The sequence below is a fragment of the Meriones unguiculatus genome, chromosome 1 (assembly GCF_030254825.1).
Source record: "Meriones unguiculatus strain TT.TT164.6M chromosome 1, Bangor_MerUng_6.1, whole genome shotgun sequence".
Classification (NCBI taxonomy): Eukaryota; Metazoa; Chordata; class Mammalia; order Rodentia; family Muridae; genus Meriones; species Meriones unguiculatus.
Genome location: NC_083349.1, coordinates 53,540,701 through 53,562,979, shown reverse-complemented (window position 1 = coordinate 53,562,979; position 22,279 = coordinate 53,540,701). Strand labels below are relative to the sequence as shown.

Genomic DNA, 22,279 nt, shown 5'->3' with positions numbered 1-22,279 from the left:
TCCCTTGGGGAAGTTCAGGGATGGGACCCTAGAAGCCAGCATCCCCTCGTGAGAATATACAGGAGTATCAGGGTGACAGAGGAAGCAGCCAGAACCACACCACCAGCAGCAGCACTTGTCAGTTCTAGGGTAGCACTTGCCTCAGTTCCTGGGGGGGGGGGGGGGTCCCAAGAGCCTGTCTCTCAGCAAGGCCATGTTACCAGAACATCTTGGTGTTAAGTCTAATCCAGTTCAGAGCTGGGGGATTGGGGCCTGGTTTTGTGGCTTCTCTCATTAATCTTGGGGAAGCAATCAATTCCTGCCTGACCGGATATCATGAGGGTCAGTATAATGTCTGTGAGTGTGCAAAGGGGCTGTGAAAACTGTTGAGACAGGAAGACATCTGTGTGGTATATTGGAGGTGGCTTGCTGAGGATGGTGGGGCGTGTCTTAGTCAGGGTTTCTATTGCTGTGACAAAACACCATGACCAAAAAGTAAGTTGGGAAGAAAAGGTTTATTTGGCCTACATTTCCGGAGCCATAATCCATCATTGGAGGAAGTCAGAACAGAAACTCAAGCAGGTCTGGGACCTGGAGGCAGGAGCTGATGCAGAGGTCCTGGAGGGATGCTACTTGCTGACTTGCTTCCCATAGCTTGCTCAGCTCAGTTTTTTATAGAACCCAGGACTAAAAGCCCAAGGATGACACCACCCACAGTGGGCTGGGCCCTCCCCCCATTGATCACTAATTGAGAAAATGCCTTACAGCTGGATCTCATGGAGGCATTTCCTCAACTGAGGCTCCTTCCTCTCTGATGACTCCAGCTTGTGTCAAGCTGACACACAAAACCAGCCAGTGTATGGAGCTTACAGCAAATGCGTGTGTGTTTTGTTCTCTAGCAAAGGCAGAGAAAACAGGTAGCCATGCATGAGAAAACAGTTTTTCACCTTCACAGTACAAGCTGATTGATGGAGTCTGGCTCCTCCACTTCATTGTAATACCACAGCCATACGATAACTACATGGCCCTTCAGAACAGAGCATCAGTATATCAAACCTATCAATCAAACAAGAACAAAGTCACCTTGTTATTCTGTCTTCAATGTCATGGTCACCATAAATGTTACCTCAGACCTATGTGTTGACACATGCTGGGGCTCAGGTTTCTTTCCTTTCTTCATCTTCTCCCAGACTACCTCATAAAACCATGGGTCTCTAACCATCATCTGTTATTTCCCAACAAGACTGTATCACCAGGCCCAATTCCCTATTTTTTTATCCAGCTGCCTCACTGGGATTTCAAGAATATGCTCTAGATGAAACCCCATTTTGCTTCCCTTTGTCTTAGTCTTGTTGCCTGCTCCTCTATCTAACCAGTGCCTGGCTTGAAGTCCAGGAGGCATCCTGTTAATGTAAACTGTTGCACTTTCCCGAGCACAATGCAAGATTATTTCACACAGTCCTCCCCTAATGCCATGCACCTTCAAGGTCCCATCAACTTTTCTCCTTCAAGCAAGCCACACACCTGGTCTCCATGTTTTGTTTTGTTTTTCTTGCTTCTTCAAGCCTGTGCCTTGCAGAGGAGCCAAAGTAAAAGTGCTCATTCTTCAGGTCTCCTGTTGCAAACCTCCAGTCCATGGAACACTGAGTGAACTTCTTATGCTGGCCTGCCAGGCCCTCCCTGACCTAGCCCTGGAACTTCATTGGCATCCATTGATGGGCTCCAGGGGAGCACCCCTCTCTCCTAGTATCAAATACAAAGAAGGCTCAGTCAACCGTTCGCAGGTCCTGGACCACATAGCTCAACAGCCTCTCCCGGCAAAGATCTTCGTCTGGATCCACATAAGTGCTTCTTTCTTACCTTTTGCCTTTTAATTCAACTGCTGCTCCTCAGTTCCTGAACCCATCCCTATCCCATATAAACACCCATCGCCCTCACAGCGCCCTATCCTACTGTCTCCACCGTGCTCATTCACTCCCGAGCGCTACTTTGTTCATTGACTTCTGTTTAGCATCTGTGGTCCCCTGACCCCATGAGAAGGTGACGCCCTGAGAACAGAACCAGGCTGTCCGCATTACCTCTGGATTCCTAGCACCAAAAGCATTGCGCAGCCACGGCAGGTGTTTCAAAGGCTTGATAGGTGGAGTGATAAAGCATACACTGTTGATCTTCTCTAGCATCAGGGTCCATCCCCCCCTTTTTGATTCTATGGTGCTCCTTCTACTAAAGTGATCAAGTGATATATATATATATATCTATATATATTGGAGATTGAACCTCGGGCCACATGCTTGCTAGGCAAGCATACCATCGAGCCATGTCCCCAGTTCATTTTTAATACATGGGGGGGGGAAGGAGGGGGAGTGTCACTTCTGATTATTTCCTGGAAATTCCTTAAGCACTGTTGACATGAATGAATAAATGATCTCAAAGCATTATGAGCCCAAGGTGGGGACTTAGCATGGCCATGACCCCCTTTACATGGAAATCTGAGCCCTGTTTGTTTCAATGACCACAAGGTTCAACTCTATATGTAGGAACCGTTATAAATAAAAATTTATTAACTCAATCATATTACAAACACACTTAAAAAAAAGGTTCACAAAAGGAACCCATAGAAAGTTCTTTTAAGAAAAAAATATTTTTATACTGAGCGATCATTCCTTAATTTTCTGGCCCTGTAGGTGTGTGCTGCTGGAAGTTGGATTTCCTTAAAGCACTGGTAGGCTTTCCCGGAAGTTAACTCCCTTTACATGCACACAGTGCTTCACTAGTTAGTTGGAAATAACAGACAAGTCATTTCGTCTGACGGATGTGTCTGTGAAAATGGCTCCTTTCTCTGGGAAAAAGAAGCAGCAAAAAATCTTCCTCCATTCGTTCCTGAACAGCGACATGTTGTACAGAATTGGGTTTAGGGCGGAGTTGGCAAAAGTGAAGGCCACTACCCAGAAGAAAACGAATGGCCAGATGACTAGGTCCTGCCGGAAGTTCTGGATCAAGATGAGGAGGATGGTGATGATGATGGGACTCCACATGATGAAGAAGGAAACCATAAGCAGGAAGAGGGTGCGGAAGAGGCGGTAGTCCTGCTGGGACACTCGGATCTGGTGGCTCTCGGAGTACGCCAGGCTCAACGTGAGCCTCTTCCTCGATGCTTTGGTGATCTGCAGAAAACACAAAGAACCGGAGTCAGCACCCGTCTCAGGGATGTGGGGGAGGGGGAGCTACAAGTTACTGCTGACGTCAGGGTTGGTTGGTTTTTGTTTGTGGTAATGAGGACAGTGGATTGGGGTGGGACGAGAAATGGTGTGTTGTAGTCCAGCTGGTTACTTCTAACCTGGACATTATGTCTACGGGTCTGACGTGCCAATCTGCGACCTTTGTCCTGAGGGAAGAGAGCTAATGGGATGTGTTTTGACCTAGTCAGTGGTTCTTACTAATTTCCATTGCTGGGGCTGGTCCAGGCCCTGTCTCTCTTAGTCACATTGCCAGCTCTGGATGGGGGTGGGATGCGGAGGCCTATTTTCCTAAGATCCCTGCATCTTGAGAGAGGAAGTAATTTTAAAGTCATTAGCATCATTCACAATTTGAGGAAGTTTAACTCATCAAAATGGCTTAAAATGCTCTTCTTACAGTTCTTTTAATTCCCCAATTAAAGAATAAATGCTTAACTGTCGCATGATTACATGATTGCTTCTCACTCGTCGGGGCATTTGGAGCCACCTGTTTGTGATAGAGACTAGGACCGCAGGTGCCCGCTGAACAGCCTGGAGCGCTCTCAAACAAAGCTCCTGACGACCAGAACACCAGGATGCGAGCAATCAGGACTGCGGCGCTTTCCTGTTGGCTCCCTGCCACATGCGAGTCATTTATTTCATCAGTTGTCACCTTTAATCTTCACACATCTGCATCCACACCACTGTTGTTCTTGCAAATTGATTCTCTGAAAATGTAAGTTACCCGCTGAAAGTCATTTTTCTGATACTAAATGGTTGCGAGCCCCGCCTGTGAAAACTGAGCTTCAGAGGGGTCCCCATTCTACTGGGGGTGGGGGCGGGCCTCCTATCCGCTCTACTGTGCAGGTGGGGGGTGGCTCAGCCGTCACTTCCCGCTTTGTGGGGCCAGGGCTCTAGCAGGTGCCTGACAATGGCTGTGATAAAGTGATTGGCTCATAGCCAAGCACAGAAGATAATATATATATATATATATATATTTTTTTTTTTTTTCTAACAGATGCTACTGTTTCCTCCTCATTCCACAGTCCCCACAATTTGTAGAATCAGGAAGAAAATGAAACACTGCCATAAAATGAGGGTCCTTCCTTGCTCCCCATTCCCCCATTAGACTAGCTGGCAAGTCAGCATCAAACATCTCTGGCTTCGCAGAAGGCCTCATGTGCTCCTAGGAAGGGCTCCATTACCTTCTGGGGATTAACTTGCACCCTCAAAACAAGCCACTAGGGGAGGTCCTGGGGTTCTCCCACCTCAGGAGCCCGGTGCAGAGGTGCCCGTGAGCTTCTTCACCCTGGCATTAGTGCCAATCTGAGGTGAGGGTGGGGCTGTGCTCTTTAGAATGTGCTCCGTGACCTCTGGGAACTTGGTAAAACATAAAATGTCTCTGAACAAAAGTTCCTATAAAGAACTATACCTTACGCTAACCCTTCTACAGGGCTGATTAACCAACTAGAACGTCAGTGATTGTCCAGAGGTTGGCGCTGCAGATCCAGAGACCAATTAGAATTTATCTTTGGCCACTTTTAGTCCCCTTAATAGTTATCCCACACCTACCTTTGCGTCTGCCCTAACATCCCTGGGACTGACAGGTGCAACCATTTATAATTTATTTACTCAAGAGAAGAGCAGCTTCCACCAACCAAAAGGCTTAATAATGTCATCAGACAACATCTGGGGTCTACAGCAGAGGATTCCTTGCTTGGCCGTGACCCACCTACCCGAGGTTCCCGCCAATGTATTTGAAAACCACCTTGATGTATGACTTTCTTTTTTCCATTACTATTTTTTTAAAAGCTTCATGAAACAGTTACCGTATTGGAACATGGGATTTGAGGTAGCCTGAATCTGCATTTCTGGGCCACAGCCACTCATATTTGGCTCCAGAATAAATTATCTCTTATCCTTTTTAGGTTGAAAGTTTTGGGTTTTTTGGTTTTTTTTTTTTTTCACACATCCAGTGAGGCTCACTTTGAGACACCTGGATTCAGTGAGGGGATAGAGATCTGCACTACTCTTAAACTGTCTAGGTCACTTTTGCGCACAAGAGCCTAAGAACTGCTAATCCCAGACAGCTGCTTGGTTTGGAGTTTTGCTCCCTAGACCTTTAAAAAAGTCCATTTTTAAAACAGGCCTTTTGTGACTCATTGTAGCCATGTGAGCTTTTGAAGGCCACCCAACACCTCTTTGCTACACCAGCTGGATGCTGGCAGTGAAGGAGAATTCTACTGACAGAAGTTGGGGCCCGGAAGGTTTAGTTAGCTCCCTTTGTGGAGCCAATTGGCTCATCAGCAGTGTCCTGATTAGAATCATCAGACAAGGGCCCCACCTGCCTAGAGGTCTACCCTCAAAGACACATGACTAGAGGAGGAAAGCAAGACTGGAGAGAGTGGCATTAAGGTGGACATGTGAAAGAAGTCAGGTGGCAAGAGACCGGAAATGCTTCCCAACACCCATGCAACAACAGAGCGCATTCAAGAAAAGCCTTCCATAGGCATAGGAAATATGCAACCACGGGAGAGGCACGCGCAATGCAAATTACCGCTAAAGGGTTATAAGTCTAGAGGCCCCCGAGTTGTTGTTCTTTTACTAGGAAACCTTCCTCCCCATTCTCCACATCTCATTAGGTCACTCCCACTCCCAGGAATGTCTTTCTCTTATTGATCTGACCCTATTTCTAATATTAATCATATGTCCCTGATACCATTCTTTGCCCCGGAACACGAGTATCTGGAAACTTCAGCAGGTGTCTCCAGGCCTCAGGACCCATATCTAAGCCTAGAACATGACCCCAGTTCCCAGTGGCAGGTTGTGAGGGCCAGGCTTTATGTTCAATTGATTCGGATTTTAGTTTCCCGGCTAAACTCTACAAGGCAGAGGGATTTCCATCTGCAGGCCATGGAGTCACTGCTTCACTCTGCAAATATTTACTGAGACTCTGCTGTACGCTGAGCTTTCTTAAAGAGGCTGCACACAGAGCGAGAAGCAAGGAAGCCCTGCCCACTGTGCTCCCATGCCCTCTGCATGTGGCCAGTGCGAGAGGGAACGAGAAACACAGGTACAGTGGCAGAGACATCAGAGACTATCACTGTTATGGTTGCTGCGTAAACTTGTAAACTTTATCCCAAGCTGCCAGCCCTAACAGTCTGATCCAAGGCACTTAGGAATTACTGGGAAGCTGTTCCCTTGGGGGAACTGTCAATAGGAAAAACATCACTGAAAATGTATGGTGCGTCTGAGTCACAAGGAAAGAGGAAGCAGAGAGGGTGGAGGGCAAAAACAGTCACTGCCCAGCACATGAAGCAGTAAGGGCCATCCGCAGGGGAAGAGGCAGTTGGCTGCCCAGGTCAGAACCAGCAAAGGTTGAAGCAGGGCTTCCCACTGGGACCTCTACCAGCCAAGAGAGATGCTCTGTGTGCAGAAGGGGCCTCTGTGATCAGATTTAGCAATGCTGTCTGGTTTATTTCCTTGCTGGGGATGCCCGAAGCATACTGGTACAAGAAAGTTCTAGGTCCCACAGCAGAGAATTCCATGCAGCTAGCTCAGAGTTCCCTAGGTTGGTTTGCATGACAGTTTTTATATCCAACATCTCATGTCTCTCTAGTGATCCACCTGAGGGCTGCTGCTTTGCAATGAAAGAATGAGGTAGAGTGAGAAGAGAATCTTTCAAGCCTGGAAATGAAATCCAAGTTGGAGGTGGAGGCAAGCCTGGTAGGGAAGGGGGCGCTGATAGCTTTGCCTCCAGGGGATACTGATGTTCAGTGTGGGCTCCTGGCAGAAAAGGCCTGGGCAGGAGGGCTGGTTCAGTGTGCCTGGGCTGTGCACCTTCTGCGGGAGGAGATGCCAACTCTGAGGCCCTGTCCAACCTGACGAACTCACAAGTCCAAAGTGAGAATAGATGTCATGGTCCTCACAGGAAAAAGTGAAACTATCCATTTTAGTGGTCGTATAGAATATAATGAAAAAAATCTTCTATTTGTACTAGTGTTGGGGTTTTTCAGACATTACATCTGTTCTTTCTGTGTAAATCACAGGCATATTTAATTTTGGTGGAATCTGAGGCCTACCTTCCATCAGTGGTTTGTCCATAGTTACATAGTAGCAAAGCTTAATCTTGAGCCCATCTCATTGCTATTTATCCAGAGATTGCCCACTGCCCAAACAGAGAGGCCCTGCAGATCATTTCGCTGTGCTCCAAAGCTTGTAAATGCTCATATGCAAGTATAAACTGAGCACCTATAGGCCAGCTCCAGGCTTGCAGGTGCAACAGTAAACAAAACAGGCTCTGCTCTCACTGAGCTTGTAGACCCCAGGCAGTAGGAATGACACACAACAGGATGCAGAGTTTGGAGAAGCCTATTTAGTAGTGAGGGATTGACAGGAATGCTTCCAGGGAAGAATTCAGAGTAAATGAGAAGTAGTCCCTACAGCAAACCAGAGAAGAGAGATCCTGGAGAGAAAATGGCAGGTCATGGCCCTGGGGCAACCGTGTGTGACAGTTTTTGAAGGACAGTCTCCAGACTGCCTGGACATGAGACGGGAGGAAATTCGGGGATCAGGCAGAAGGCAACAAGACTTTAGATTGGGGCTTTGGACGTGGTTCATGTGTAAGGAAGGGATGGATCTAAATTTCCTCTGTGACCGAGCCCTCAGGTAGCTTTCCACAGCTGCAAACCGCACAGATCTTCTGCTGCTCATGGAAGCAGCTGCAGGGGTCTGTGGAGTAGAGATGTGCAGGGCTGGCTGTGAGTTTAGACTCAAGTGTGGGAAGAGCACGGTGCACATCCTGTCCAAAGCAGGGAAAGGAGGGTTCTTCCTCCTTCCTGATGCAGAAGGCCTTTCTGATTTTCCCAGCTGGGAAGGCCCAGCATTGAGACTGAGATTGGGGTGGGTGGGCAATCACACTCCCCACGGGAAGGTGTGTCACATGTGGAAAGGGCGGAGCCCTCTTAACCTCCTCGGGTTTCAGGAGAGGACACCAACAAGAGGAGCTCAGACATCACTGCCGCTCCCAGCCAGTTTGCTCCAGCCATGACTACTTATTCTTATTCCAAACCTTGACCTGTTGTTTGACCTCTGGGAAACCTCGGTGAGGTGATGCCATTTCCTAGCACACCCAGAGGGAAAGGTTGGAAAAACAGCCCAGCCCTGCAAATAGCATCTGCCATATTACTCTGTACCTACTGCGATCAGGCGGGCAGTTTTGACATATTTGCCCTATGCAACTTCACACTGGAACTAAGGCTGCCTTTTTTGTAGATGATGGAACTGGGGCCCAGGGAGTGCAAGTAGTAGGCCCAAGCCACACAGCAAAGTAAATCAGAAGTCAAGACTCAGAGATAAGCAATTTTAAAAGAAGCGTCCAAGCCTCATGTCTGTTCCCATGGTTCTTTGCTCTTCGCTACGCCCCTCACTGATCCTTCATACTTGTACAACAGCTAACAGCTTTAGTTTTGCACCGAGAAAACATTACTCTCCCTCATGCTACGGTCTTTCTTGCTTTAAATCTCAGCATCGATGTCCAACTGCCTCTCTGGTAAAGATTTCTCTAGGCATATGATAACTTGCACACTCCTGAACCACACCCAATCCCTGCAAACATTCTGCACGAAGCGCTCTTAACAAAGCTCTGTGGAATTGAAGTACGGAGACTCTGGGCCCAGTCTGCCTGGGTTTAAATGCTGAAGCTGCTCATGAGCTCGGGTAAATTGCACATCTCTGTATTGACTCATTTGAGAATTGTATTAGGTTTGGGTGAGTTGGTGCTTGCTGCGTGATAAACACTACATGCAGCCTGGCATAGTAGTGAATTCTTGCAATCCTAGTACTTTGGAGGCAGAGACAGAAGTGTTGATGCCAGTTCCAGGCCAGTCTAGTCCACATAGAGAGTTATAGGCTTGCTAGATCTACATAGTAAGATCCTGCTTCACCAAAACCAAAAGAATATAAATATTTATTCAAATTATTCTATTTTGCTCTGTCATTTCTCTTCTTTCATTTTGGCTTTATGATACTGATTAATTCTTCTGTAACATTAAAATATGCCATAGCATCCATTGCAAACATTTTTTTCAGGTCTTCACACCCTGGAATTTGCCTCAAATATTAGAATAAGCCCAAAGCTTGGATCTCTTTAGAGAGGAAGAGCCATCTGGTGGGACTATTTCAGGTAGAGTTAAACACTGTCTCCTATAGAACCAGGGACAGGAGCCTTAGGTGAGGTTGGCCTGGTGTGTGTTCTGAGCTTTATAAGAGGGCTACAGATCCACAGCCATAAAGGGTCGTAAAAGTGGCCAGAAGGTGAGTACCTGATAGACACACCTGTTTAACATGACACACACATAAGATGCTATAAAACCAGGAATCAGACACTGCATACTGCCAAGAAGGCTTAAGAGCTTTGAGGTAAACCTTACAAGTGGGCCTAAATACACACGCTTGTGTTTGCTGGGTGGTATCTTCCATGCCTTTAGAGGCAGGAAGCAAAGGCCAGCCCATCTTTTATAAGTCTGTGTACATACACTTTTCCAGGAGACATTTACTTCCTGTGTCTACACTCACGTGAAGTGGATATTCCCAAGGATGAGGTCACTGACCCATGGGGACAGGAAACACTCCTGGCCTAAGTTCTATTCTCTATCCAGGAGCTGCTTTATGTTCCTGTTCAACTTGTGAGCAGAATACGTAAGCTGGGTGTGATATTATATTAGCCTATGATACTTCCATAAAAGAGTCTTACGAAGTAGACATTGTTGATCACTGCTGTGTCTGTGGGAAAACAGTGGACATAACTCTGAAGTCCATAAAACGATTGCATCATGCCTGTGACGAAAGCTGCATAGCCCTTAACCAAGAACAAGATAAGATACAGGAACTGATAAAGATGTCCTGATGTGGTGTTGAGTGAAAAAAAAAAAAAAAAAAAAAAAGGAAGTTACCAAAAAGCATCATCTCATATCTGGAAAGAACAGTAAACAGCGTCAACAGCCATCTAAGCGTCGGAACCTACAAATTCGTAGGTTCATCATACACACACAAGTGTACATGAGGCCATAATACTGCGGAGACATAGTTGGGTTATTAAGATTGGGAAGAGAATAGATTTTCAACTTCTGTGTTACACAGTTCTTTGCCTATTTCCAACTCAGTGTTTTTATAACCTGGTACTATTTTAATGATGAACAAAAAAGGTTCACAAAAGCATAACTAATTAAGAAAACCAAAGCCTAAATAAATACGTAAACTCTCATCCCTCGTTGTTACCAGGGGGTAGCAGAGGATCTGTTTAGTGACACTATTAGAACCTCCATGGAATCCTCTAACCAGGAAGTTCTAAGACTCTACTGGAAATGCCAACAAAGAGTGAAGTTTCAGAGCAGAACTGAAACAAACTTACCTGCAAAATTTTGGAGTAACTGATCACGATGACCAGGCCTGGCACCAGGAAGTTGAAAGTCACGAAAAACACATCCCACAAGATTTCTCCTATGCGGTTGGGCCAATCCAATGTGCAAATTGGGATTTCCTGGTTATGAAAGGGAAAACAACGCCACTTAAATTTTGGCTTCTTTCTTAGCCCACAGCCCAGTCCTAGTTTGGGGCGCAGTACAATGTTACTCTGTGTGTGACACAGTTGCTGAGACAGGGAGTCCTAAAATCCACACCCCTTTTGCCCAGGACATTGCCTCTTAGACCTGTGCCTAGAGCTACCACAATTACAATTGCCATTTTCCAGGAAGGCACCTCCATCTCAGAGTCATAGGCAGGTAAGAACTGGAGGCATTTCCCAGGATTGGGCTTTCCAGTTCCCTAGGCTGGCAGGCAAAGAGTGTATGAGCCTTCTCTTTCAAGCCTGGTGCTTTAAAAGGGAGAAACTTGACCTCAGAAAGGTCACCTAGATGGAAGTAACATGACTCACACAAAGCGTTTGGAGACAGGATTGAGGATCCAGTGCAGTGACACTTTGCTGAGTCAACGGGCTGAGTAAACTATTGCTTACTTGGGGGTGTCCAATTGCCTTAGGTGTGTCAAAGTCAGGTACCCACTTGTAGTCCAGCTACTCTACAGACCAAGGCAAGAAGATTGGAAGAACCAAGGAGCTTGAGACAAGCCTAGACAACATAGTGAGACCCTACCCCAAGACATGGATGAAGGGATGAGTAAATACATACATACACACATACGTACATACAAAAGTGGGGCTGAAGAGATGGTTCAATGGTTAAGAGCACTTGCTCTTGCAGAGGACCAGGGTTCAGTTCTCAGCACCACCTGGCAACTCACAACTGTCAACAACTGTCATTAACTCCATTTCCAGGGGATTCAAAGCTCTCTTCTGATCTCCACATATACCAGGCACACATGTGGTGCACAGATCTACATGTAGGTGAAACTCTTGTATGCACATAAAATAAAAATAAATAAATCCTTAAAAAGCAGAAACATGAAACTCAAAAACAATAACAATGAACACCACACACACACACACACACACACACACACACACACACACTGTGTCAGTCTACCTCAAAGGATAGGCCATTCCTCTTCAAGAAAGTGTACGGTGCCCAGACTTGGGAACCTTGGCCTTGTGTACCTTCTCCTTGGGAGTAGGATAGAGACTGAGAGCAAATAACTGGAATGGTAGAAAGGACACATGGAAGCTGGTGATTATGCTGCTATCACTGTGCTGTGTTGAACCAAAAGTTTGATGCTAACTACAAAGCCGAGGTGTGAGGGACCTACTGAACAGGAAGAATTCTGTCACTACAACAGTTCTTCCACTGAGAAAATTTGTCAGTGGAAATAGAATATGAATTTGAACATATCTTCCCGCCCCTGAACTTCTTCTGCTTTTTAGAACACAATTTACCCCAAACCCTCCCGAACATCAGAACATATGTTTAAGAGAATGTGCTATGTAAAAGATCATATCATTGATTTTTTGATAGACTATGCATCTGAGCCAATACCATTCATTCATTAATTTGATCAATAGTTATTGAATGCTACATACACTAGGGAAAAACGAATAATTTTTAACATTTGCCAATGTGAATCATAATTGAGCAAACTCAGAATGTTGTCAAATATTCACTAAGTTTCATAGCCGGTATTGGTAGAAAACAGCAATGTTTCATATTTATTGAACATCTACTGTGTACCAAGAACCGCTCCTACATTGGAACATCCACACTTAGAACAGCCTCATTGGAACTCATGTTGTTAGTTTTCCCATTTCATAGAAGAGGGAACTAAAGTCAGAAACATCCTTCAAAAGCAATAGCCTAGAACACTAAAAGTTAATTGTTTTTATTGGCAACATTTTGCCCCCGAAAGAATGTCGTTAAAGAACTACTTGGTAGAGAGCTACCAGGAAAACTTTCCAGGGCAAAAAAAATGGAAGGTACTAGGATTACAGATGTGCACCTGGCGTATGCGGGGCTAGGAACTGAACACAGGGCATCATGCATGCCAGGCAAGCGCTCTACCAAATAAGCCACATCTCTGGCCCCAGAGTTTTCTCCTTCTTATCACTGTTTTTGGAGAGCTTACAAAGGAATGGGTCTCGCTGTGACATCTTCATCCATATTATTACCAGATGTTGCTCTTATTCATCTCCCCAGTGTCTCCCCATCCCCCTCCACTTTCTGCTGATCCTTTTTCTCTCTTGCAAATATGACATATATTTCCTCCCTTCTGCTTTTATGATATATACATTCCATCACCCTCTGTTGCTCCCATTGCCTCTTCCTTTCGTTACCTAAATGTTCTAAATTCTGCTATGCATCTTTTTTTATTTTTTTTTTACAGGGTTTCTCTGTGTAGCCTTGGAAGTCTTGGACTCCAGTTATAGACCAGGCTGGCCTTGAATTCATAGAGATCTGCCAGCCTCTGCTTCCCATAGTGCTGGGATTACAGGTATGTGCCACTGAGCCCAGATGCATTTGCATTTTTTTTTAATGAAAGGAGAAGAGAGCTTGTTTTTAGGAAAAAGTGGTTATCAAATATCCACTCACCATCAGAGCTGAGTAAATGTGACCAGCAGAGACAGCACACTTTTCCCAGAGAGCTTCCCAAATTCTGCTCATAAAGCTGCCCTCTGACTTCTGATTTATGGTCTCACTATAGACAGGAATTATGACAAGAAAGTAGAGCAAGAACTGTTCACGGTACCTTCTGAGCTAGGAGTCAGTGGGGCTGGCCTACGCGATAGATTTACATATGCTTTAGCAGGCTTTAGATCACATCTGTGATTAAGTACAATGTATATGCTTATCTGAAATGACAGCTGGGCCTGTGAGATGTTCAGTGGCTAAAGGCATTTGCTACCAAGCCTGGGGTACTGCCATCTTAGATCCCTCAGCCCCATATATGGTGAAAGCAAAAAACTAGCTCCTGTAATTTATCGTCTGAGCTCCACACATGTGCTGTGGCTCATGCACACATGCATACACACACACACACACACACACACACACACACACACACACACAGTAAATAAATTCAAAAGGTTTAGAGTTTAATTATTAAAACAGCAACATAAAGGCATCATGCTGTCATCGGAGATCTGAACTGGTGCCATAACATTATTTCTATGGAGACTCCATCTGGCAGTTTGTTTGATTTCAGTCTTATCTTGTAGGCTGTGATTTACAGAGGAAGCAGGCAATGCCTTACATCGGAAGGTAGGCACACAGTGTTTTCATAGGCTCTGCCCTTGTTCTGTACATTTGAAATATTTTCTGTATATACATATATATATATATTTGGAAACCAAAACTACTAGGCCTGTCTGGTTACTGCGACAACAGTGTTCCTAGTGTTATTTGTTCGTTCATCACCAGAGAGAGTGCTTGAGCCAGTGTGAGGCCACAGTCTGATGGGCAAGGCTCTGACTCTGCCTTAGGAAGTTAGGGTGCTTACAGGGGCCAAAAGCGAGGCCAGAAATGATGCTTCCACAGGGGCTGTTCCAGGCACACCTGGGAGAGAATGGATGGTGGTGCTGAGGTACCAGACGGGATGACGATGGAGGCTAAACATAACGAAGTTAAGGGTGGCTGCAGTCTCCAGTGTTCTGCCTCTTCCAATCTCCTCCTCTCTCTGGGTTCATGCACTCCCATGGCTTTCTGTTGTTTTGCTTTCAGCTCTAGTTGCTAAACCTAGGACCTCATCTCTGCACTCCGCCTCTGAGCTACAGCCTCAGCCCTCCATAGGTTTTTGTTTTGTTTCTGCTTTTGCTTTTGCTTTTGGCAGATGATCCATTCCTGTCTTCTGCCCAGTGTTCCCACCCACCCCAGTCTCATTCCCAAAGGACACTTCCGCAGGAGGTTTCACAGACCTATACAGTTTTGACCATCCCATCTCACAATTGACTCTACCTCCTGGTTTACCATGTCAGGACAGGAAACAGCCATTCTCTGGTTTCATGCCTCTTGCTTCCCACAAGCTACGAGGAAGCTTTGAAGTCCTAGTGTGCTCACTCTCATTCTCATTGGCTTCCCTCTCCCAAATGCTGGTATCACTTTCACCAGGCCACCACAGGCATCCAAAAAGGAGTCTCTGACTCTCCTGCTACCCCTGTCCATGAACCCACACCCTCCTCTGCCCCCTGCACCCAGAAGAGCCTTTTTCATGGCCTTCTGAACTTATGCAGTGGTCACTCTGTAGGGCCCCACCAAAGCATGCTGAGATGGGCAAGAACGAGGCATGTGATACCTGGCACACAGTAGGTACTCAGTACAAAACTGCAGAACGAGAGATCTCCCCAGACTCTCTGTGGGTGGACACCGTCTACAGGCTCTGCTCCAGCGCTGACCCTTCTCCACTTGGGGAATTTATTAAACGCTGTCTGAGTCTAGCTCTTTGCATCTAAGTTTCTCCAGTGATTGTTCTTGCAGCACTCCAGGGAATGCCTAGGCGAACTGCCTTCCCTGTCCCAAGGCTTCAACTAAAATGGAAGGTCTCAAGACAGTTTTAAGGAATGAGGAACTGGATATCTGCTCTTTTATCAACATTTGTTTGTTTGTTATTCATTTAGTTATCTATTTGAGACAGAGCCATTTATTTATTTGCTTGTTTGTTTATTATTTGGGACAGGGTCTTATTAGTTCAGGCTGGCCTTTAGCTTACTATGTGGCCAAAGATGATGTCAAACTTTCTGAAGTTCTTATATCTACCCCCCTCACACAGAATTCCAGGTATGGATCAGGTTTAGCCTGGTTTAGGCGCTGCTGGGGATGAGACCAGGGCCTGGTGCATGCTAAGCAAGCACTCCACCAACAGCGCTACACTCCCCGGCACTCAACTCTCTTCTTGAGTCACAATATCTCACTACATTTCTCAGGCTGGCTATGACTTCATGATCATCCTGCTTCAGTTCCAGGGTGCTAGGACTACAGGAATGTACCAACACAGACTTCCAAAAAGGTATTCTCTAATATTTGTTAACAGAAGCAAGCTGACTGTGAAAATCTCCTCAGACAACCCACACTCCATGGAGAGACAGGATAACTTACTGACTTTGCATTATAACAGGGAAGGGCAGAATAAAGGCTCCACAAGGCCTCTAAGACCCATGAGTTCAGGGGCTAGCGCAACCAGAGGGATTACATTATGGAAATACTCTCTGCTTGGCTTTTTCTTCTTTTAGAAACTAATAATGAGAACCCCCTACTTGTGGGGTTCCTAGACCACAGACCGCATTGGACTACCTACTCAGCATCTGGGCCTATGTGTGTTTATGTGGCTTGTGGTGGGGTGGGTGGAGAAGGTGCTCAGCAAATGTTTGTGGAATGAATGGGCAGCACATTCTAGCCAAAGTGGACAGTCTTCCCCACCCAGAAGTGTGGGTCACCGCCGGGCCAGGGTCACAGCACACACAGGTAGGCACCCTGTTGGAGCAGACTGAGCTGACCTGGCCGACAAGTTAGCGTTGCTAAGAGGCATCCACCCTCCTGAAATGGCAGCCGGCTGTGTTGAGCAATCAGAACATTTGTGCTGTTTTGAAGGATGTTTAAATGTCGATGCCCCAAGATAAGGAAACTAATAATAGCTAGTGATTCTTGAGCACTTAACTGCACCCACCAGGGATTGGTCCATCCACCAAACACAAGTCCCCATGGCAATCTCACGTAGTTGACACAGGAGACCCGTACTTCAAACAATGAGAGCGCTGTGGACAGGGCTGGGAAGGCTTGCCCTCTGTGGGGCAGGGACTGTTCCGGAATGTGAGGCTCCAAGGCTCACACGCAAATACCAAATAGGTTAGAATTACTAGCACGGCTATCAGCTCCCCTGGATGGCAAGGTATCCAGAGCCCACATGGATGAAGAGTCTCACAACAGCAGAAGGTTCAAAGGGGAGGGGGAGCGGGGAGGGAGCTCCCTGCCCTGGGTTTAGTGGGAAGGAAATAATTCTTCATCCAAAGCCTCCACTTGGAGCATCCCATTGGGAAAGACAAATAAGAGCCACAGGCAGGAAGCTGTCAATCTAAGGGCTTGAAAAAAATTTTCTTGTTTGTATTTATTTGCTTATTTACTCATTTATTTATGTAGAGACAGGGCATCACTCCATAACCCAGGCAACCTCGAACTTATGGCAATTCTCCTGCCTCAGCCTTCTGAGTACTGTGATTGCAGAGGTGAGTTGCCACACCTGGCTCTGCTAATGTTAAATGTGAAACTCACCTCAGTCTAGACCAGATTCTCCTCTGCCATTTTCTTTCTTAAGTGGCTAAATCTTGTCACTCTCCTTATCCTCACCCCCCTCCCCTCCTGTTCTTCTAACTTATTTCTTCAACTACTCAGTTTATAAAATGGAATGCTTCCCACAAAGCCAGACCATAGCCTTTGAGGAACTGGGGAGTTTCTTCATATTAGGATCCTTTAGCATGAATTCAAAAAATATGGAATGCACAAGTCCTCTTATTCTTAAGGGGGCCATATCCTAGAATTCCCCAGAAAATAATGGAAACTACAGGGGCACTGACCCCCTATATGCACTGTTCATTTTTCTATGCATACAATCCTTAGGCTAAATTTTGTTATGAATTAGAGATAGTAAGAGATTAACCAGAAACAATTAAAAATTACAACCATAGACTGAAATTAAAGGTATATAAATCAGGATGTTTCCTGCAATTTCCAATTACTATTTTCTGACCTCACTTGCCCATAGGTAACTGAAGTCACAGTGGCTAAAATAGTGGAAAGTAAAGCCCCAAAGAAGGGGAGATTACTGAATTCCCTAAGAGAGAGGATAGCTAGTCAGGCATGATGTCCCAAGCCTTCAATCCCAGCACCTGGGAGGCAGAGGCAGAGGCAGAGACAGGTGCATCTCCGGGAGTTTGAGGCCAGCATGCTCTACACTGAGAGGTCCAGGACAGCTAGAGCTACACAGAGAGGCCCTGCCTCAAAGAACAGAGTGTGTGTAAGGGTGGAGGGGGAGGAATAGCTCAGAGGGGAACAGAAGAGGGTAGGGAGAGGAAGTAGGTGAGGGAGAGGGACAGGGACAGGGAGAAGGAGAGCAAAGAACAGAAAGGGGGGGTTGACAAGAAAGATAGGGAGTCAGAACACTGTCCTACTTTTTTTTCACTGCAAGCTTCTCCATCCCAACCTGGCCCCTAAAGCAATGTGAGCTCATACTGCCCCAGTGGTGTTGCCCAAATTCCACTCCAAAGACCCTTGAAAGCAGGAATCAAGAGGTACCTAACCATGGTCCCGCTGCAGGTCCCAGAAGCACCTGCAGTAAAACTCTGGAAGTGCTGTAGAGGGCTCTAAGGGTCCAGGTGCACACACACATTACCCTCCCCCCCAGGGGTGGATGAGCACAGAGTGGACAACACTAGCAAGGACCTCCTTGCTCAAACAGCAGTGACCACGTTAGTACACAATGTCAGTCTGGGTTTGGCTGGGAGGAAACAAGACTCTTTTTTGTTTCTCTCTCTCTCTTTAGTGTTATTTGCCAGCAAAATAGGATTGTACCTGAATGGATTTTAAAAGGAACAGTACACCTGGAAATTTAAGCTATCCTATTTGGTCTTAATTCTTGGAATTGAAATCTTTCTGTGTTGAGAACAAGAAACCCTTTAAGTTCTATGAAAAATACAGAAGTATTTGTTGTAACTCAGTGGAAGAAAAAAATCATATTAAACAAATAACTGAGGGCAGGCCCTCCCTCTTTTTGAGGTGTCCACCATTTTGAGATGGTGGCACCTCATTGTCACCTGTGTTGGGCCATATTCACAGCTATGCACATAGTATCTATGTGTGGGCAGTTGGCTATATGTTGGACATGACTGATCTAGCTGATTCCTTCGGTATGGAGTTAAGGCTGAGCTTTCACTTATTCCAGAAGCATTTGTGTGGCCTGTCCTGATTCTTAGGTATATCTGGGCTAAGGACAAGACAAGCCTGGAGTGAGACAGAGGCCTTGGTCTCTTCCAGGCCAGCAGCTCAGCTAACCCTAGATCTCCTGTACCCACTCGGAAAGATATGGCCTCAGGCTTACATGCTCTTTAACGAAGTGCCACAGGCCTGATTGGTTCCTGCTCATTAGTCATTCAAAGTCATTATCAAACAAACATTTTCCTCCATGTTTTTTTGTTTGTTTTGAGACAGGGTTTCTCTGTGTAGCTTTGGCTGTCCTAGACTTGCTTTGTAGATCAGGCTAGCCTCGAACTCACAGAGATCCACCAGCCTCTGCTCCCCTGAGTTTTGGGATTAGAGGCATGAGCCACCTTGCCCAGCATCCCTCCATGTTTGGGGAGTTTGACGTTTTTTTTGTAAGATACCATTTGGTTCAGGGGTCGGGGTGGGGCGCTCTCACACAAGCAGTGTTTCTGGTTAGAGCATGTTTAACTCGGGAGCAGGAGCCCTTCCCCCAGGCGACATCCCAGCACTGTAGGGCTTTCCGTTGGGACTGCAATTCTAAGCAGGAGGCTAACTCAAAGGGAAATGCTAGGTACCCCCGCTTCCTTGTCTGTAGAATACGAGTGATAATAACAGTAGCATGACATCTGGAGAAAAAGCGGAAACTCCGTGACCTCGCCCCCCCGTGTCCCACCTGGCTACAAACTCCCATTGCTTAATTAGCCTTATAACAATCTCTGTATTTTGCAAAAAAATCTGGGAGAGTCCCTTAACAGCGGCTGGGAGGACTCACCCACTTGGCACTGTGGGGAAACTGATGAAATTAAATTTGGGCCGTGAGTCTGCCTAAAAGGATTCAATTCCACCAAGGACCTATTATTTAACTAATCACCACCACCCCAGCTCACCGCTTGGGTCAGATCCCCGCCTCCCACCCCCGGCCCACCCACCAGAACACCTGTCGCACTGCACCAACCAGCGCTCACCTGGCCCCCGCCGGGAAGGCGCTGCGGGACCACGCGGAACAAGATGCAGAGGGGCAGCGCTGCCAGCGCCGAGTAACCCCAGATGAAAGCCAGCAGCGCGGCCTGCGTCCGCCGCCCCGGGCCTCTCAAGCCGCGCTGCAGGCGCACGATGCACACCATGCGCTCCAGGCTGACCGCGGCCAGCGTGAGGATGGTGACGCTGCCGCTCATGGTCATCACGTAGAAGAGCAGGTGGCAGACGACGGGGCCCAGCAGCCAGGCCTCGGTCCAGCGCACGACGAGCACTAGAGGGATGGCGCTGGTGAACAGCAGGTCCGCGCAGAAGAGGTTGAGCACCAGGCTGGCTGTCGCCCCGCGGCGCCGACGGCGCGCCACCAGCACCAGGGCACACGCGTTGCCCAGCAGTGACACCACGAAGATGAGCCCCAGCACGGTGGTCTCCACGACGCTCAGCACCAGCCAGCGGTCGCCCTTGACATCCGAGAAGAAAGGGAAGTGGGTGCGATTGATTGGGTCCGGGGTGCGCGAGGGGCCGGGGGCCGTCGTCTGCGCGCACTCAGGGGACATGCCGGGCGCCCGGCCGCCCGCCGCTGTCTGCGAGAGCGCTCATCTGCAAGGTGACTGAGTGCCAAGGCGGGGAAAGAGGGAGGGAGAGGTTGCGACACCTCCCCTCGGCCCCCCTCCTGCCCTAGTTGCCCGGGCACTGGGCGTAGGAGCTGCGTCCAGGGCGCACCGGAACGAGGAAGTGCCTGGCAACACTAGTCTGAACAACGTGGGTGGGGATGTGGCCACCAAGGCAGAGGCTTCAGACCCTCGGGCATTCTGAGAGCTGTTAAGCTAGAAAAACTAAAGCATCCCAACCCCCACCCACACCCCCTTACAACCCCTTACAACCTTCTCCATCTTTCATGGACACTGATCATTGAAAGCCCTTTAACCATCCATAAGTTAACCTCGATTGAAGAGTGTCAGAGTTGAACTCTGGAAAAGGTGTGGACCTGGGTAGTTCAGACTGCACTAAAGAGACCTCATGGGTAGGAAGGAGGTTGATCCCAAAGCAACTTGTAATAAGCCGGTGTTTGTTTGACTTTGGGGTGAGTTAATCTCCTTATATGCCAGTTTGTTTTCACTTGTAAAATACAAAGAATTACTTTGCCTGAGAGTTAGGTTCATTGAGTAGAGCATATACCTAGTGTGTGAGAGGCCCTAAGTTTGATACCAAGCATTGAACTACAAGGAGGGGTAAGTGGGGGGAGGAGGAGGAAGAGGACAGACGAGAAGGAAGAGGAGGAAGAAAGGGAAAGAGGTCAGGTGCACAGCCAAGCTGTGAATGTGCCTCAGGCTCCCAGTACGAGGAGCACTGGACAGTCTGATTCTGTTGGAGGAAGAAACTGAGCCTCAGAAAGAATGACTTGTCTGAGGTGGCCTTTGGTGACTAATACATGTTTCTCCCTTCCTCCTTGCCGTTCCCCACCTACCGCTGCTTTCTAGTTTCCTTTTCTAGAAAATGAGATAATTTAGAGAGTTAAAAGTGTGTTTGGGGCCCAAGATCTAGAGACCACTTCTGTAAACACTCCAACCACCTATGACCCTGTGCCCTTTCCCTTTGCCGCACCCCCCGGGCCTCGCCTTTCGTCCCTTCTGTCTGGTGGTTGTGGCTGTGTGTTTATGAAGAACGGTGTGTGCCCATCTGACGCCGTGTCTGGAAATGCATGCATTTGTGCTTCTGCTTATCACCCACATGTGAGTCTGGTACACAATGTGACTTCTAATGGGAGGTGCAGGCCCTCTGTCTGTGGGAGAGAGAGGCTCAGCTTGAGTTTTGACTAGCTTCGAGTGAGAAAGTGGTTCTGGACACAGCTGGAAAAGGCAAAAAGATTGAAATAAAGGAGCCTCAAAGATGGGATTTTGGAAACTGTCTGATTGGGACCAAGAGACACCAGTTCTGTGAAGAGAGGTGGGAGGGAGAGGGAGGGAGGAAGAGAGAGAGATCAGAATGGACAATTGAAAGGAATGCTTTTATATTCTGGATTGTAAAAACACACACGTATTCTGTGTTATAAAAAGGAATTGCCAGATGCATAGGTAGCGGTTTGTTCTGAGTTAACTTTCTCCCTGCAGCCCAAATACCCCTGGAGGTGTTCAAGGTTGATACTAGCAGAAACAGAAGCTAGCCTGAGCCCAAACAACCCCAGAATGAGGGAAGAGCGCAAGAGATAACAAGAAAAGCACAGACACCACAGTCCTCCAAACTGTGCCTGGCCACCTGACCAGAGGGGCAGAACTGAGGTTTGCCCCCTCCCCCTCTCCCAAAATACTCTGCTGACTAGAGATAGAATTAGAGGCACGTTTCTAGGATGTTCATGTCCTGTCTTCTCGGCTTGCCAGCTCTCAGGATAACCCACACCTTTAAAAGGCTCTATTTCCACTCCTTTTCATTGGAGTCTGCAAGTCTAATTAACCAACCAGAGTGGCACATCTGGACTAGAAGGGTGTAATTATCAATACCTTCTGAGCGTCTGCTGGTGGTGAAATGATGTGGGCAGAGACTCCTAAACTTTCTTCATTCCCATCACCTTGTGTACTCCTGGACCAAAGAGCCACTTGGCCCAAGACTGTCTGTCGAGCTCCAGTGACAACCTGCTGGAATGGAGCCCCAACCAGCTTTCAAAACAGGCATCAGGACGGGCACCTCCTGCCTCTTTTTCTACTA

At 47.1% G+C, this 22,279-nt stretch overlaps 1 protein-coding gene across 1 annotated transcript; it reads right to left on the bottom strand.

Moving 5' to 3' along the window:
- Positions 1-484: 484 nt before the first annotated feature.
- Positions 485-20,248, bottom strand: Ffar4 (free fatty acid receptor 4). The gene is made up of 3 exons (XM_021653111.2): positions 19,567-20,248; positions 10,606-10,734; positions 485-3,143 (listed from the first exon to the last, which is right to left on the bottom strand). The coding sequence occupies exons 1-3, from the start codon at positions 20,131-20,133 to the stop codon at positions 2,754-2,756; spliced, it is 1,086 nt and encodes a 361-aa protein (XP_021508786.1). The 5' UTR covers positions 20,134-20,248; the 3' UTR covers positions 485-2,753.
- Positions 20,249-22,279: the final 2,031 nt, after the last annotated feature.

Coding starts and splice junctions, on each gene's coding strand:
- Ffar4 (XM_021653111.2), bottom strand. CDS start 20,133: ATGTCCCCTGAGTGCGCGCAGACGACGGCCCCCGGCCCCTCGCGCACC. Junction 10,735..19,566: donor GCCTTCCCGGCGGGGGCCAG/GTGAGCGCTGGT, acceptor TTTCATAACCAG/GAAATCCCAATTTGCACATT. Junction 3,144..10,605: donor GTTACTCCAAAATTTTGCAG/GTAAGTTTGTTT, acceptor TGTTTTCTGCAG/ATCACCAAAGCATCGAGGAA.